Source organism: Aedes albopictus, chromosome 3, assembly GCF_035046485.1.
Source record: "Aedes albopictus strain Foshan chromosome 3, AalbF5, whole genome shotgun sequence".
Taxonomy (NCBI): Eukaryota; Metazoa; Arthropoda; class Insecta; order Diptera; family Culicidae; genus Aedes; species Aedes albopictus.
In genome coordinates this window covers 227279313-227295598 of record NC_085138.1, presented here as the reverse complement: position 1 = coordinate 227295598, position 16286 = coordinate 227279313, and the positions used below count along the sequence as shown (strand labels likewise).

The window sequence follows — 16286 nt, the reverse complement described above, 5'->3', positions numbered from 1 at the left end:
TTAGAGGAAATAAAAAGAGCAGTCTTTAAGCCCATTAAGACGATGTGGAAAGCACACGTGCCATCAGAAAAACCATGTTGAGGATGGCGGGTTCGATTCCTGGTTTACCAGACACGTTTCATAATAGAAATTTCCTTAACTACCTTGTGTTTAAAATACCTTCATGACTAGCACACGATACGTATGCAAAATAGCCATTACCAGTGGGGGCTCTCAGTTAATAATTGTATAAATTCTCATACAATACTAAACTGAGGAGCAGGATACGTCCCAAGTAACACCGAAAACATAATCCGAAATAGCAAAATATTTACTTTGTCCTACAGCAGTTGTTATGAAGTTTCTCGAAACATATTATGTCATGGATATGTCGTTTTCATGATACCTAAAACTTATGCACAGTGATCTTCTATTTAGAAGTCTTTTTAAAGAATATATTTTGTTTTCTCAAACAAACCTTGCATGTTGTTTTCGATTATGTTGGATATGTTCTATTTATGTACACTTTGTTACCATACATGCTCAGTATGTTCTATATGTCATATTAGAGTATCATTTGCAGTTTCTTGTTTAAGACTTGTTTTCAATCATATTTAGACAAAACATAGTATGTTTCGTATGTTTATAATTAGTAAAATTTTGGTTTTCTGCAGTATGATAGGAAACATGTGTAACATAAAGCTAATTAATTTTTTTGAACAGGGATACGCTACACTACCGATCATAGAAATGTAGAATCGATTTTTATTACCTACGTAAAAAATATACTCCTAACAGAATCTTAGTTATGAATACCGATATAAAAAAAATGGAGGAATATATGTTACCACAAAATATATGATTAGCTATAAGGGCCGATTTTACCGGGCATAATAATGCTCTTTGAGCCGCTTCAATGTATAAACTGTGATAATTATTTGATACTTGATATTTGTTGACTTTTCAAATCGTGACAGATATCAAACCGTTTAAATACCAAACCAAACATGAGAACCAGCAACAACCACAACAAAATTATCCACAAAAACAATATCAAGACAATTTTGAATCATATCTCAAAACATGTATCATGCTATGTCACAGAGTGCCATTAAATTTTATTTCCAAATTGTTAAATATTTATCAAATATTCTATTATGTTTCAATAATTTGTGATATGTATGCATAAACTTGACAAATTCTTGAGGAAAATAAAGCATGTTTGAGTTTTTGTGCTAATATAAGATGAATACTATTTATTTATTTTGATGAAAAATTCTTCAAAAAATAGTGATTTATAAGGCGCCATAATTTTATCGGGTTACAATAGTCTATTTCACCGTAAAAAAATGATTGGCATTAAAATTTATGATCACAGTATGGCAATTTAGTGTTAAATTGGCTTGGTAGAATTAATGATGCATGTCGATTTCCGCAGTTGTCGATTTTTATTATTGACATTTTGAAACTTAATTATTTACAATAATAAAACATCTTGATTACCAAGGCACTATTTTCTAGAATTTGTTGAAAATATGTATATAATGGAAAACATGCTAAGAAACATAATTAAGTGTGCTCAGATTCATATAGAACATGAATATGACATCACAAAGATATTGCGCAGGCTCCACCTTCTGCGCTTTTTCAGTCGTATATCAGTCTGAAAATCGGTTTTATTGATTCAAACCAAAACTTTGTAACTGGTCATACTGGAATCGAAATAATTCCTATAAGACATGTTGTGTTACTTGGGGTCCCAGTTGGTACGTTACGCCAAGGAAAGAGAGCGATAATCTTTCCGCAATTGAAAACGACATTGAATCAAAACATTGGCTAAGAGTTGGACGCTAAAACGGCATAAATGTGTTAGTTTGCAAAAAAAGTTTGGCCGTTTTCAAAAGTTACACAAGATTTGTTCATTGCGTAATTTTTATATGACGCCGAAAGGCATCAACTGAGTTAATATTGATTATAAAATGGCAATGCTGACAAATTCGGGTCCCCACTGTTTCAATACAAAGATATGAAGTGTTTGCATAAAACTTATTTTATACATATCTGGCAAAATCCTATCGGTTGTTGATACATTATAGACTTTGATTTGTTGTTATCGCGCACGATAAGGTGTGATTGATTTGCCATTTATTGGACGTTCAACGGATGCCGGAAACCGGAAAGCGATATGATATCACGGAATGGTTTGCATTCCTATCCCTCCATTTCGCATTCCTGACCAAGCGAGTGTCTAGCAGGGTTAACATAGAGTAGACAAAATATTTCAGAGTTAACTCAATTAGTTAAAAACATCAAATTACAATGAAATAACTACTGGACACATGTGTAGAATTTTACCATACACTTGTCGGATCTAGGGAAGTACCTTGAAGATTAGGAAGGGTATGGAATGTTATCTTATCAATCAGCCGGCTGGCGTACATCGTGCCGCTTGAGGCGCCATGTCAGCAATATTACTGTCGATGACGGAATTGTCGGAGAAGGCAGTAGGTAAGCTGTTATTCACGAATGTGGGTGCTTCAAATAACAGTTGAAATCACATGCCTGATATGGATCATCTATTAAGGTTTGAGCGATAACATAATAGGTATTATATACATTGTATTTTATATTTTGGATTTTGTTGAGTTTTTTGTGTTGGTTTAAATACTATTTTTAGATATTTAACCTTTTAATAACAATAACAACTTTTTAATCTCAATTGGTAGCAGAACAATAAATGTACGTGAAATTGATCAGAAAATAAAGCAATCCTATCTGAAGCACCCAAGCAACACACATGTTATATTAGAGTTACGACAGCGCAAGTTTTGGTTGTATAGAAGTTAATTTTACGTAATTCTAACATTGTGTTGGAATAACGTCAAATTAACTTCTATACAACCAAAACTTGCGCTGTCGTAACTAATATATAACATGTGTGTTGCTTGGGCAAGAGTTCGAATAATGCCAAAGCATTTTTATTGCATTTATATCTGCCCTATACGATCATAATTGAACTCAATTTGGAAATAAAATATGCACACATCATAGTTCCACCAAATGTATTATTCTACAAGTAACGGGCATCAATTGAGAAAATTGTACTGCCGTTTGATTTATGTGTTCAGGTGTGAGGTAATATGCTTGTTAAAATAAAAATGCAATCAGTTTTACATATCGCTCACATATGCCGGGGCTTCACAACTGCAATAACCTACGCCCAAGCGGATTAGCATTATTTCGGGGGAGAACCGAATCGTTCACGCTCCGGAATAACCCTTGCCTTTGAAAAGTGTGCAAGTTCCCTCCCGCGAGTGTGCTTTGCCTGCCAACCACAACCTTTGGTCTGCTCGCCCGTTATAAACATGAATTTGCTCAACCTGTAATACCAACCAACCAGCCAGTGCCAGTGACGACGCCGACGTCGATTTGCCTCATTGCTTTTTTGGTTTGCCTCGTTTGGCTGGAGTTGGCACACGACGGACAATCAGCCTTTAGGCCTTCCCATCGACTCGAAGAGTGCAATAGTCCATGAAAACCAAATTTTATCACTTGTTCAGCCAATCGGGGTTTCCCCTGGCGGTATAAAAAGAAAAGCATTGCTGCTTGCTTCCTATCGGCCCGAGAGAAGCGAGCCTTGTACACAAATTAACTACTGCGCCGTCCGCCATACACGTTTGAATGGGTACAATAACACCGATGCCGCTAATAAACTTCCTTAAAAATAAGTTTGGTTGGAGGTTGGCCAGGCCGCGGCTCCTAGTGTTGCACCTGCGATCGGAAAACGTGAAACAGTCAATGTAACGAAGCTTTTCTTTGCGAGGCAATCGTCGTAGAAAAATGACCTGAACCATAACGGAAAAGGTTCAATGGTTTTACACACTGGTATTGCTACGCAGATTCTGGCTCAGACAGAGTTCAAGCTATTGAGAACTGAGAAAGGAATTCAATAAAAAGGTACCTTGATGATTTTCCTGTTACTACATCTCAATTAAAGTGAAGTCTGCTTTGTGTTCAGAGAGCATTCTCACCGTTCTATGTCAACAATATAATCCCTAAACACGGTTAACCCACGGTAAAGGCTGACAATGTGATTTAGACCTCTTCTAAGGTTCTTTAGCATCTTGCAATGCAACTACGACCCCTACCTCCACGTGGTACCAGGGTACGAGCAATCTCAGGGCAGACCCGATAACCCCGGTGGGAACTTTGGTCATATTCTGACACCGACGTGGTTTGCTTCGGCAAACTTACTGGATCTCTGTGAACTGTAAAACGGGATTTGGTGTTAGGCCCTGTGAGCTGACAAGAGAATATAAACCGCGACCAACGGCAACGACCTAACGAATAATAAGGACTTACGATTGGACGCTGGGTACGTGGAACTGCACCGCCCGCATACTTCCAGATATACTGAAGGACCGCGGATTCAGTATTGTAAGCGCTGCAGAAGGTGTGTTGGGCAGGACAGGTTGGTGCCCGATCAACAAAAGAATGTGCAAGTTGAGATCAAGGGCCGGTTCTTCAACTTTAGCATAGTAAACGTGCACATCCCACACTCCGGAAGCACTGGTGACAAGAACAGATTCAACACGCAGTTCGAATGCGAGTACGATGTCTGCTAAAAAAAACGACGTCATGATCATCATAGGAGACGCAAACGCTCAAGTTGACGGCCGCCTCGGTATAATCTGGAGCGACTGAAGCAACCGGGTGTCGCCACCGCATACGTGCAGAATCTCTAGGCAACGTTGCCGAACGAGGGCGAGCTCAATGCAGCCCCACTCGAGGACTGCTCTCGAGGACGATAAAAACAGCCACCAACAATGCAGCTGCGACCAACGTTGCGTATGTGGAACGGAGTCGAAGGAACGATTGGTTCGATGATGAGAGTAGAGAGAATTTGGAAGAGAAAAACGCAGAGATTGCGGTCATGCTGCAGCACGTTACTCAACAGAACGTGGAACGAAATAAAAAAAATCCGAAGCAGCAGACCCACCTCTTTCGAAAAAAAAGGAAGAAGTGGAGCGCAAACAAATTGAACTGTTGTGCCGTTCACAGGAAACACGGAAAGTACTTTTGAACGCATTCCGCGAAGGCTTCGTGTCGTGAGCTGAAATGTGCAGGGATAAGGACGGAATCATCTTGACGGACAGATGTGAAGCGAGAGAAAGGTGGAAGCAGAACTACGAAGAACACCTGAATGATGCGGGGAACGCAGACATGGAGGACCAAGGCAGTGGAAAAATTGTCAGTTCAGCAGGAAGTAACAACGAGCCGTTGTCAACTCCGGCGTCAAGGGAAGTTAAGGATGCTATCCAATAGCTCGAGTAGAATAAGTCAGTGGGTAAGCATAGTATCAGAGCTGAACTCTTCAAGATGATCCCGGAAAAGTTGGCCACCTGCATACACCGGCTAATAGTCTGGATCTGAGAGATCGAAATCTTCAAGAAGGGTGACAAGTTGGACTGTGAGAACTTCCGAGCGATCACAATTCTGATGCTGCCAATAATCAGAAGATCGGCCCCATAGGCACGTTCTCCTCCTGCTGCCAATAAAGTGATATCCTTGTTCTCTTGGAAGTTAGGGCCGGAAATCTTTCGTCCTGAGCGTGTTTTGGGGTTTCATGGATATTATTGCTAGAACATTTGGAACAATGGCAGAACTGTTCTCATGTCTGAAACTTGAACTGGTAAAGGTCGGACTAACGTTGACAGCAGTAGTGCGATAGACGGGGATATTCTAGAGATGGAGGAGCACTTCGTCTACATTGGATCCTTATTAACCGGCAGACAACGATGTTACCCGTGGAATACGATAGCGCATTATCAGTGGAAGTCGGGTCTACCGTGGGCTCCACAAGAAACTGCGGTCGAAAAAGATTCACCCGGGGCAGGTGCAAATGTGGGAAGCCGCCGAGAATTGAGGACTGCAGCCACGAACCAAGTTTGTACAGTTCAACAAATCTTATAAGAGTATTACTTCCACCTGGCTGCCACAACTTTTTAGTCAGCCAGCAAACTTTCTTCCTATTTAATTGCACATGGGCCACTGCCGCAGTATTACTCCGCGCATCACTGACTGTAGCATAAAATCTCCACATATTATTCCGACCCATGCTTTGCTGCGCATTTCAGCTGCCGATTCTTGTAGCGTTTCTCTTTTGCGGTTGCTGTCATCTCTGCCTGTTATAGTCACTGATTCATATATAAATTCCCATCAAATGTTGCCTGTTTAGGAACTATTGTTGATAGGGTTTGGTGGGCTTCGTGATCGTGCGGTTAGCGAAGCCAGACGTTCTGGTGCATTGCAAGCCACGAGGTGTGGGTTTGATGCCCACTCCAGTCGGAGAAAACTTCCCGTCAAACGAAAAATGTGTTGTCCGTTGTTTAGTGTAAGTAATGTTCAGTTTGTGCAGATTCTGGCTGTTTTTTTTTCATTTTATTTGGATTCCATCCCTATTCATTCAATGGCAATTTGTGATTTTTTAAGGAAAATATTTATGTTTTATGTGTTGGTAATATTTTAGCCTACCAAAAACCCCTGAATCGTTTAAAAACGCCTGGAACCCCTCTGGAACTTCTTGCGCCCTGAAATTCACCGAAACCCGCAGAAAACCCTCTGAAACTCATCTGAACCTATTTGAAGCTACTTGATACTGCTCGAAACCCCTTTAAAACATCCATAGAACCTTGTGTTGTGAAAAGCAACTGATGTAAAAGTACTGGTGCTGAGTATCAAACCCATGACCATCCGCTTATGAAGCGAAGGTGTGGCCAACTGCTCCACGAGCCCTGGCTCGACAGTTTTACTGATTACAAATATTTGTACCAATTGTAAACATTCCAATTGATTTATTTATTTCACTTTCATTCAAAAATAGTTCGATTATTCAACGATTGTTTCGTTTTCCCTCCTTTTCAGACGCTTGTTCGAGTCGGACGACCCCCAAACCTCGACCACCCAGTCCGACGGCTAGACCAAATATCACATTCCACACATACAAGTGTCCACCGGCGTACGCGGCGTGGTATTGCCTCAACGAAGCCACCTGCTTCACCGTGAAGATCGGCGATTCGCTACTGTACAATTGCGAGTAAGTTCAATTCACGTGCGCGGCCAATTAGCAATCAACTGAGAGAACAAATTTCCCCAACTATTTTTTTTTCTATATTTTCAGATGCGCCGATGGGTATATGGGTCCTAGGTGTGAATACAAAGATCTAGACGGATCTTATTTACGTAAGTGTTTGGTAGTTTTTGTCTTGACGAGATGGTGCAAACTAACCAGTTCTTTATTTTCACCTCAATTACAGCAACTCGGCCTCGTGTGATGTTGGAGACTGCAAGTATAGCGAGTGGTGCCATTGTCGCATTGGTTCTGGCGGTGATCGTATGGTGCTATATATGCGTGCACAAGCATCAGCAGAAGAAAAGACTGGAAACCAACGCCAACGGAGGTGTGGACACGGTGGACGGCGTGCTTCGAACGGTGAGAAGTGAGAACCTACCGAAGCGACCATTTGGATCTCACCATCTACGAACGATACCTTTGAGTGAATCGTTGAGTCGATAGATCAAGCGAGATAGACATTCTTCCTCATCAATCGAGAGGAGTAATGCTGGCCATCATCAGGAGACACAAGAATGAAAAGACAAATTGCCTTCTTAGAGAGCTCTTAGGACACTCTGGGAACACCTCGATCGATCGCGAGAGGCTAATCCGGTTGGGACAATAGTCGACCTCATCCGGAGAGTGTTTTAACGCAACTCTAAACTGCCATGATCCTAACAACATTTTACACATCGCTGCGTACGAATGAATCGAGAAATCGCCCCACAGGATACAACTTTTGGATGAATGCCTACTGGAATGTTTGGAGAGAGACGCGGCGGATTGCAGTTTTTATAGACACACTACAGTTACTTTTTTATACATGTGCATTGTATTAATGATATTAACAACAGGTGCCTATAGGAATAGATCATTTGTGATTCGAAGAACGAAATAATCAAAAAAGAACCGTCGGTTGAAAGTTTACACTGTTTATAATGTCGCGATGTTTTAAAGTAATAAAAAAGAGATAAATGACATGCACTCGTTGATGAAGAGTGCGACCGCCTAACAGATCGATTTCTCAATCGCCGTCGATTGAACGTTACACACGAATAGATACGACAAAATCAACAGTCTACCGTCCTCAGCTACTTAAGTTTTGGCCAAAATGATAAACAACCATTTCGTGATAATTTTATTTGTAATTATGAAAATAGTAGAGCCTAAATTATTATCTTTTAACACACGCCACAATTTTTTATTTGAAAGTCATGTAGTTGGAGACGGACGGATTGTATTTTAGCTAGGTCTGGTAACTAATTTCTCGAATGGGAAGAAGGAAAATAAGTTGTAAAAATCTTGCCAATTTAGAAAAAAACGGATTGCATAAAATTTTAAAAACATTTCTACAAAGTGCCATCTTCTCATTTCGATGTGATTCTCTTGTTCTTTTTTTCTTGGCACCAGAAATTCAGGTGACCATATGGAACAATGTGATGAACACGTGTAATATACACCAATAGCAGACACGTCTAATGAAGCATTTAGGGCAGCAAAACATAGAAGAAAACCGTTGAGAAATCTCAACTAATAAATGAAAATTGTCAAACGAATGTGAAGAATTTGCATACAAACAAAAACATACAGACTATCACACGGTTATAGGATTGCCATCAATCGGATAATCGGATGTCGAATAAGTATAGCCCATCCAAGTTTGATTTAACGTGTTTAATGTTCGATTATAATGGTATGAATTCTTGAGTAAGAGATGCATTGAAAGTTTGTTTAAACAGTTCATTATTCAAAATGGCTCAGTAGTGATTAACGCTCTACAGACTTCACAATGTTGTTTTACATAAGTACACGTGGTTATCTTGCAGTTAACGAGATAATTACCATTGGGGAGGGCTAGATAAGGTTGTTGGGTAATGATGAATACTACTGCTCATCTGGATATTAAGCATCTGGATTGACGCACGCGTAATATTGTGCTGTACTGGTGGACAATAAAATTACCACAGTGTATTGCTGCGATGCAGATTGCGATGAACGTCAAACATTAATCAGAGAGCGTTTGCGTATAAAAATCATGTGATGATCGATATATCGATCTGTATGCTATAGCCAATTCCTCTAGTTTACCTCTGCTTTCGGCTTTCAGACGAAACTCAAGCCAAGAAACTTGAGAGGTACTTGGTAGATTAACCGCGTATGTTTGATCCACTTGTCTGCCCCCGTACACATCCTTTCAACAATGTTGTCCGGAGTGATATCTCTACCGCATATCTCTTGCATACTCGACCTTTGCTCCACGAAGCATGGGCATTTAAAGAGCACATGCTCCGCTGTATCATCGCAGTCTTTACACTCCGGACATGCGGGGGAGCCTGTGTATCCGCGTCTGTGCAAATACCTCCTAAAGCACGCTTGGCCTGATAGAAGTTGAGTCAAGCAAAAGTTCATCTCGCCATGGTGTTTGTTCGTCCATTTAGACACGCTCGGTATGAGCCTATCTACCCTTGCCGGAGGAATACAATTCTTTCTGCCACTCTATGCCGCGTCGCTCGAAGCACTCTTCGTCCTCTGTCATCACTAGTGCTATGGGCATCATGGCCGCTAGTCCGCATATCGCGCCCATTGAGACTGTGCGGTATGCGCTGACCACCCTAAGGAACATCAGCCTGTGGGTACTCTCGAGTCGCCTCACGGGTCGGTTAACCACTCGCGCTTACGACAACGCAGTAACACTGTACCGTAGTGTGGAGGCCGCTACTGACGTGAACAATCAACGCTTGCTCGAGACTATTGCCGAGCTATTTGACATCTTCTTCGATAATGCCATAATCGCCATGCTTGCCCTTTTGCAAGCATATTCCACGTGGCTACCAAATTTCAACTTGTAATCGATCATGACCGTCAGTTGCTTCAGTAAACGCTTGGAGTTGATCGTGCGCCCGCTCGTGGTGACCCCTGCCTGCTGTTCAGACTTGCGGTTGTTCACCGCATGATGCGAGTACCAGCTGTCTCGTCCTCATCCAGTCTTCCACTTAGCCTATCGCGTACGTTGCTGACAGCTCCTCTTCCTCAAGTGGCTCGCCCATACAACGAGGGTAATATCATCGGCAAAGCCAACCAGCTTTAAGCCCGGTGAAAGTGTGAGCCTCAATACGCCATCGTACGTCGCGTTCCATAGGACCGGGCCCAGGATGGAGCCCTGAGGTACCCCCGCGGTGATGTTGTAGCAGGGTTCATCTTCCTGGGTGTCATAGATTAGCACCCTATTCTCCAGTATTCGGCATAGGCTAGCCGGGACTTCTAGGTCGTGTATGGCGCACTCGATGGTGGCCCAGCTGACGCTGCTGAACGCATTCTTCACGACCAGCGCTATCTCGGCCATTTTGGCCACAGCCTTAATAGCGTACACCGTCGAGTGGGCCTTCGGGAAGCCGAACTGGTTATCCGAGGGCTGGTTTCTCAGCTTAACCGCAAGCCTCTGCAGAATGAGCCTCTCCAAACATTTTCCGGCGGTGTCCAGTATACAGATAGGTCTATATGCCGACGGGTCGTCAGAAGGCTTCCCGGGTGTGGGCAGAAGAACCAGTCTTTATCTTTCCACCCTCTTAAAAAATTTGCCTCTGTCCAGGCACATATGCATAGCCATTCTGAATAGTTCATAGCTAACTTCGATGACCGCCTTTATAGCTACTGTTGGAATACCATCTGGACCCGGAGCCTTGTTCAACTTGAGAGACCTCGCTTTGAGTGCTCAGAGGGCGTTGACGCACCCTTTGTTTTGGTTTTATGACTACTCTGTAGTCATCACCCCAGCGTTCATGTTGGCTGCCTGGCAGACATTATCGTAGCACGTTCGCTAACGCGCCCTAATCTCTTTGGTCATTGCCAGTTCAGCCACCATGTAGGCCTCACTTCGGGTAACAACTTGGGTAACAATTTATTTAACATTGGTGCAACATTTATCTAGAAATGTGTTTCTGGCAAATTAGTACTATTTTTTCATATAGTCTGTAGCAAGTCAAATGGACTTGGTGATTTTTCAATTAATACACTTCTCTGGTTACACCCTCCTAAGATGTTAGTTTTTCCGCGCCGCGATGGCGTAGTGTACGTTCAGCATGCCTACCTGGTTCATAATGACCCCAACATCTTACTAGGGTTAAAGGGTGATACGGTCAAAATTTGGTCACACAATTTTTTTCATAACGTCAGACTGCGTACACCAAAACAGCTGATTTTTGGACCAGTAATGCTACATTATATGTAGCTTATACCATAAAATTTTCATCAAAATCGATTGAGTATTGGTTGACATATAGATAAAACCATCGACCTACCTTTTTGAAATTTTGTACAAAGGCGCTCCATAGTAAATTTTCGGAAATTTAAGGACAGTATAACACAATTTTGATTATAGAACTACCAATACTGCTCCGATTTTTATCAAAATTTTACAGTACAGTACTATTATGAAAATGTGTTCTTAGTAAAATTTTGAGCCATTTTGTATGAATACTTTCAAAGTTGTAGCAGTTTGAATATGAAAAAAACTGACCGGGTGCCACTTAAGCAAATATAACTCTGTAACGGCTGGATCAAATTGAATGAAATTTTTACACTACATTTTGATATGCATACTACACATACAGAAAAATTTTCATTGAAATCGGTTAAGTATCTCTGGCTCTATAAATAAAACAGTAAAAATGTGTGAATCCTCTTTGCACAAAATTTTAAAATTGCAGATCTCAGGGTTCAACAATATCTCCGCAAATACTAGACCGATTTTGATGAAAATTTTATGGTACAAGCTACATATAATGTACCATTACTGATCCAAAAATCAGCTGTTTTGGTGTACGCAATCTAAAGTTCTGAAAAAAATTGTATGACCAAAATTTGACCTGACTTGACAAAATTTGACAAAATTTGACCACCTAAACAAATATAACTTTGTAATGGCTGGATCAAATTGAATGATATTTTTACACAACATTTTGATATGTATACTTTACATACAGAAAAATTTTGTTTGAAATTGGTTCAGTAATTCTGGCTCTTTAAATAAAAGAGTAATAATGTGTTCTTATTTTTTAATCTTATTTGTACAAAATTTTAAAATTGCAGTTTTCAGGATTCACAATATCTCCGCAAATAGTTGACCGATTTTGATGAAAAGTTTATGGTATAAGCTACATATAATGTACCATTACTGGTCCAAAAATCAGCTGTTTTGGTGTACGCAGTCTCAAGTTATGAAACAAATTGTGTGACCAAATTTTGACCGTATCACCCTTTAAATTAATCCCCGATTAAACCCGACCATGAAACCGAGCATAACAAATGTGTTAGAGGCATGCGAGGTTGCGACAACAGCGTTCAAACGATTCGGTTCCAAAAGTTTAAACACTACCACGTTTTTCTGAACAACAACAATCAAACCATTATAATCGACCACAAAATAACAAGATTGTTAAACCTCATGAATTCACTTGAACTAGTAATTATTGATGTGAATTTTCGAATGCAAGACTGTGTGACAGTCTGCCAATGAAGTAAACTAAATCCAATGCATTATCGGCTGATTTCCATTCACAATTAAACATTTTTTTTTTTTCATAATTCGATCTAGCGAACGAAACCACGACTCACCTTGAACAGACTTTAACGAAATGAAGAAATGCCACCACACTACCTGTACATTTTACACCACTGCTGCAATAATGATCAATTAACCTAGAATCGAAACGTAGTTCGGAAGGATGACACAAGAGAAGCAGAGTGCGAAGGCAAGTGGATAAATCACCACCCAGAAGTAATTAATTTATATACACATCTTCATAAACTATCGAATGTGCGACCAGCTCGGACGCCGCATGGAAAGTAATCACAAATCCTCCAAGTGTAAATACCATATTTTCGGAACCGAACAGATACAGAGAAAGACAGACACGCGGAACGTCTTGGTATTTATGGTTTCTTCTTAAATTAGGCTGATATTTTAATGGTAGATAGATACTTTTATTTAATTGCTTGTTTCCGATAAGTTCTGGTTCCAACGAGTCGAAAAGGGGTTTATGAATGATTGCGAGGCAATGAGCGTGAGAGAGCGAGCTAATCGATTGTAACGTCCAATATTTGCTGCTATTTTCACGGTTTCCGGTGTCTTTTACTGACAGTATTCCCGAGGATCGATCCTAGATCCTTGAGCAACTATTTTATTTTACGTTTTCTATGTTTCTCTTCTATCTACACTGAGCTGAATCCATCCAACTCGGTTTGTATTAAAAACACATTCCTTCTGTATAAAGAGCTTTTAATTTTTATCTACGACACCGGCGATCATGGAGGAAATGCAATATTTTGTACCAAACTAATTGGATAATGTATTATATTAATTTGTATAGAACAAAGTACATTTTGTATATTTTGAGCTTTAAATAAAATTAATCAACATGTTTTGTTGGTCATTAACTATTAAATACGCATACGAGAAAAACTGTTTGTTTTCTTTCCGAAAGTCCCTAGTCCATCACGATATTGCAATTTATTACAAATAATATGAGGTCTCCATTCTACATTGATTTACATTGATGCATTGATGTGAGATACTTCCGAGGATCAAACATCGATTAGATTTTCGAGAATCTGTCCACGAATCATTGAGCAGTGCAGCGCGTGAAATGATTGTACGACCTGGAAACGGTTGATTCGACGAGAAGCGCCAGGAGGTGACGGATTATAAGAAAATAGCCAGAAGCTGGACATTAATGTCTGGTAGGGGGATTAGGGGCATAATGGGCATAATAAGCAAATGAGTACGTTAGGCTTGTGTAACAGAGAAAAACTTAACAGCCCAAGTAACCAGTAAGCATTTAAAATAGCATTCCTGCAGCATTATAGTTGCCCTTATGACAAGGCATTTAATGCTAATTGGCCGTATATACACCTATAGTGCTATCCAACAGCAGGTTTTGGCAAAATAACGGGCTGTCTGAGTGCAACACCTTCAGGGACGTCCTATCAAAATGTCAAAGAAGCGTAACGCCTCGTCGAACAAAACAAAACAAAAATAGATTTACGCCAGCTTCTCGCTCTCTCGACGATCTCGCTTCCTCCACACTCCAGCTGATTTATGTGGTACTTTTTTGCTTGTTTTAGTGTTATCGGGGTTTGAACTTACGGTCCGGTGATTATTCATTTATGTTTTCTGTTCAAGCTGCTGTTCCACGCTCCAGGATACGCCACAGTTGGTCCAATGATGTGCGCTAATTTTATCGGCAATATAAAGAATGGTTGGAAAACAGCTTCAGCTCCGACACCCAAAACATGTTTTGAAAGAGGCATTTCACAGCGTGTAAAGCGTTTTCATTCCCTCTTCCATCAATAACATATGATTCCCTCTTTCGATGATCATAATCTTATAATCCGCCGAAGATAAACCTATTTAGTACACATTTTTCGACACCATTAGGTAATTTCTCGATGGCAATGTTCCCAATCCAAACCAGCTGCAGCAATGTTTGGTTCAGAGCAGGGATGCCAGATGATTTTTTGAAAAATCTGTATAGCTGTTTCCAAAAATCTGTATCCCATACAAAATTTGGGTGAAAAATCTGTATCCCATAGAAAAATAAAATAGCTCCCCTAGCTTAAAAATCTGTATTTCATATAAAACGAAATCTGTACGGATGCTCAAAAATCTGTATAATACAGATAAATCTGTATATATGGCATCCCTGGTTCAGAGCTTTTGGATGAATAAGGGAAAAACGAATAAGCAACTCAGATGTCCAAATTTGTCAACAGAGGCATAGATTCTGTAAGAAAGAGACAACATGAGCTATCAAATGCATAACATATCTCCCATACTCTTTGCTCTTAGCATTTGTAGAGCAGTTGAAAAGCATTCTGATTACTTCCCAATGAAAACACCTCAAGCAGTTGAAATGCTTATTAACAGCTGAAAGCTTTTGAATAGCACAGCTTATGCTGATTCAAGGCAGCTATGCATTCGAACTGCTTATGTAGGGCAGCAAGCAGTACAAATGCTTAATACGGTCTGCTGTACGGCTTATTCAAATGCTTAGTGGTTACCTGGGATATTATGAGTTAGCTTATACCTTTAACTCCTACGTATTTCAATCATTTACAGCTTGTAGAATGTCTTTATTGTGAAGAAATACTAAATGTAAACCGTGTGTTTTTAAGGGCTGGTAGGAAAGGTACGGGGCGAAATGGACACCCCTGCATATTATAAGCTTATTATTTTATTACATCGACCAGTTAAGTAATTTGCCTACGGAGATCAATGCCACAGATATAATACTCCATCTTAAACGAGTTTACATAACATCAAAGTTAATTAAAGAAACTTTAGACTAAAATAATCGGATTGATTTTTTTTTTTTCAAACTCTTAAACGCCTAATAGTATGAAATGGACGTACATCCATTCGTAATTGCCAGTGTTCATTTCGCCCTGAATCGAGTACAGCATTAAAATTGCTATCTATATATCTATATATATAAAAATGCAGTGGCATACGTGGGACCACGCATAACTTGCGATCGGATGGTCCGATTCGAGTCGTCTAAGTTTTGTTCTGTTAGTTTTCACCCAAGGGAGGTTTATGAGGCCAAAAACATGGGAAAATTGAGTTTTTGAAAATCGGGTTTTCATTCATTTTGAACGGGGACTTGGGCGCTTGGCTAGGGACTTGAAACGTCAAAAAATACAGTAGGCAAGACAAAGTTTGCCGGGGACAGCTAGTTTTGAGTAAATTCTGATGAAAAATAAAATACTTCATCAATTGCTTAATCTGCACGTACATGTAGATAACGTAATAATTCACTTGTTTTTATGGTGAACACACTCAAACACTCGTAATACCTTATTTGCTGCTCCTTCGAAATTATAAGAATTTCACCTTTTCACCTATTTCAATTTCAATTATATTTTGGTTATTTTGGAGGAATATAAGTAGAATTTCTGCAAAATAGAACATTTACCTTTACACTTATGCATTAAAAGTTTAACATAAAAGTCAGTGGTTTCGGCAAAAACAGGGGTGTCCATTTCGCCCCGGGTGTCCATTATACCCCTAGTCCCCCTAACCGACAGAATACTCAAGCAGAAGAGAATACCTCACAAATACCATGTAAAGAGCAACCTGTGCTCTAATATCTACAATTGATATTGCTATATTATTCTATTAAATTTTTTGAGAACA

General features: G+C 40.1%; 1 protein-coding gene across 1 annotated transcript in view; it reads left to right on the top strand.

The window, feature by feature from the left end:
• Positions 1–13542, top strand: part of LOC109428789 (protein spitz-like) — a 223965-nt gene extending 210423 nt beyond the window's left edge. Inside the window, exons 3-5 of the mRNA XM_019704636.3 lie at positions 6904–7075; positions 7160–7221; positions 7296–13542. Of these exons, the coding sequence (XP_019560181.1) occupies positions 6904–7075; positions 7160–7221; positions 7296–7555 (494 nt within the window). The 3' untranslated portion in view covers positions 7556–13542. The remainder of the gene's footprint in view (positions 1–6903; positions 7076–7159; positions 7222–7295) is intronic.
• Positions 13543–16286: the final 2744 nt, after the last annotated feature.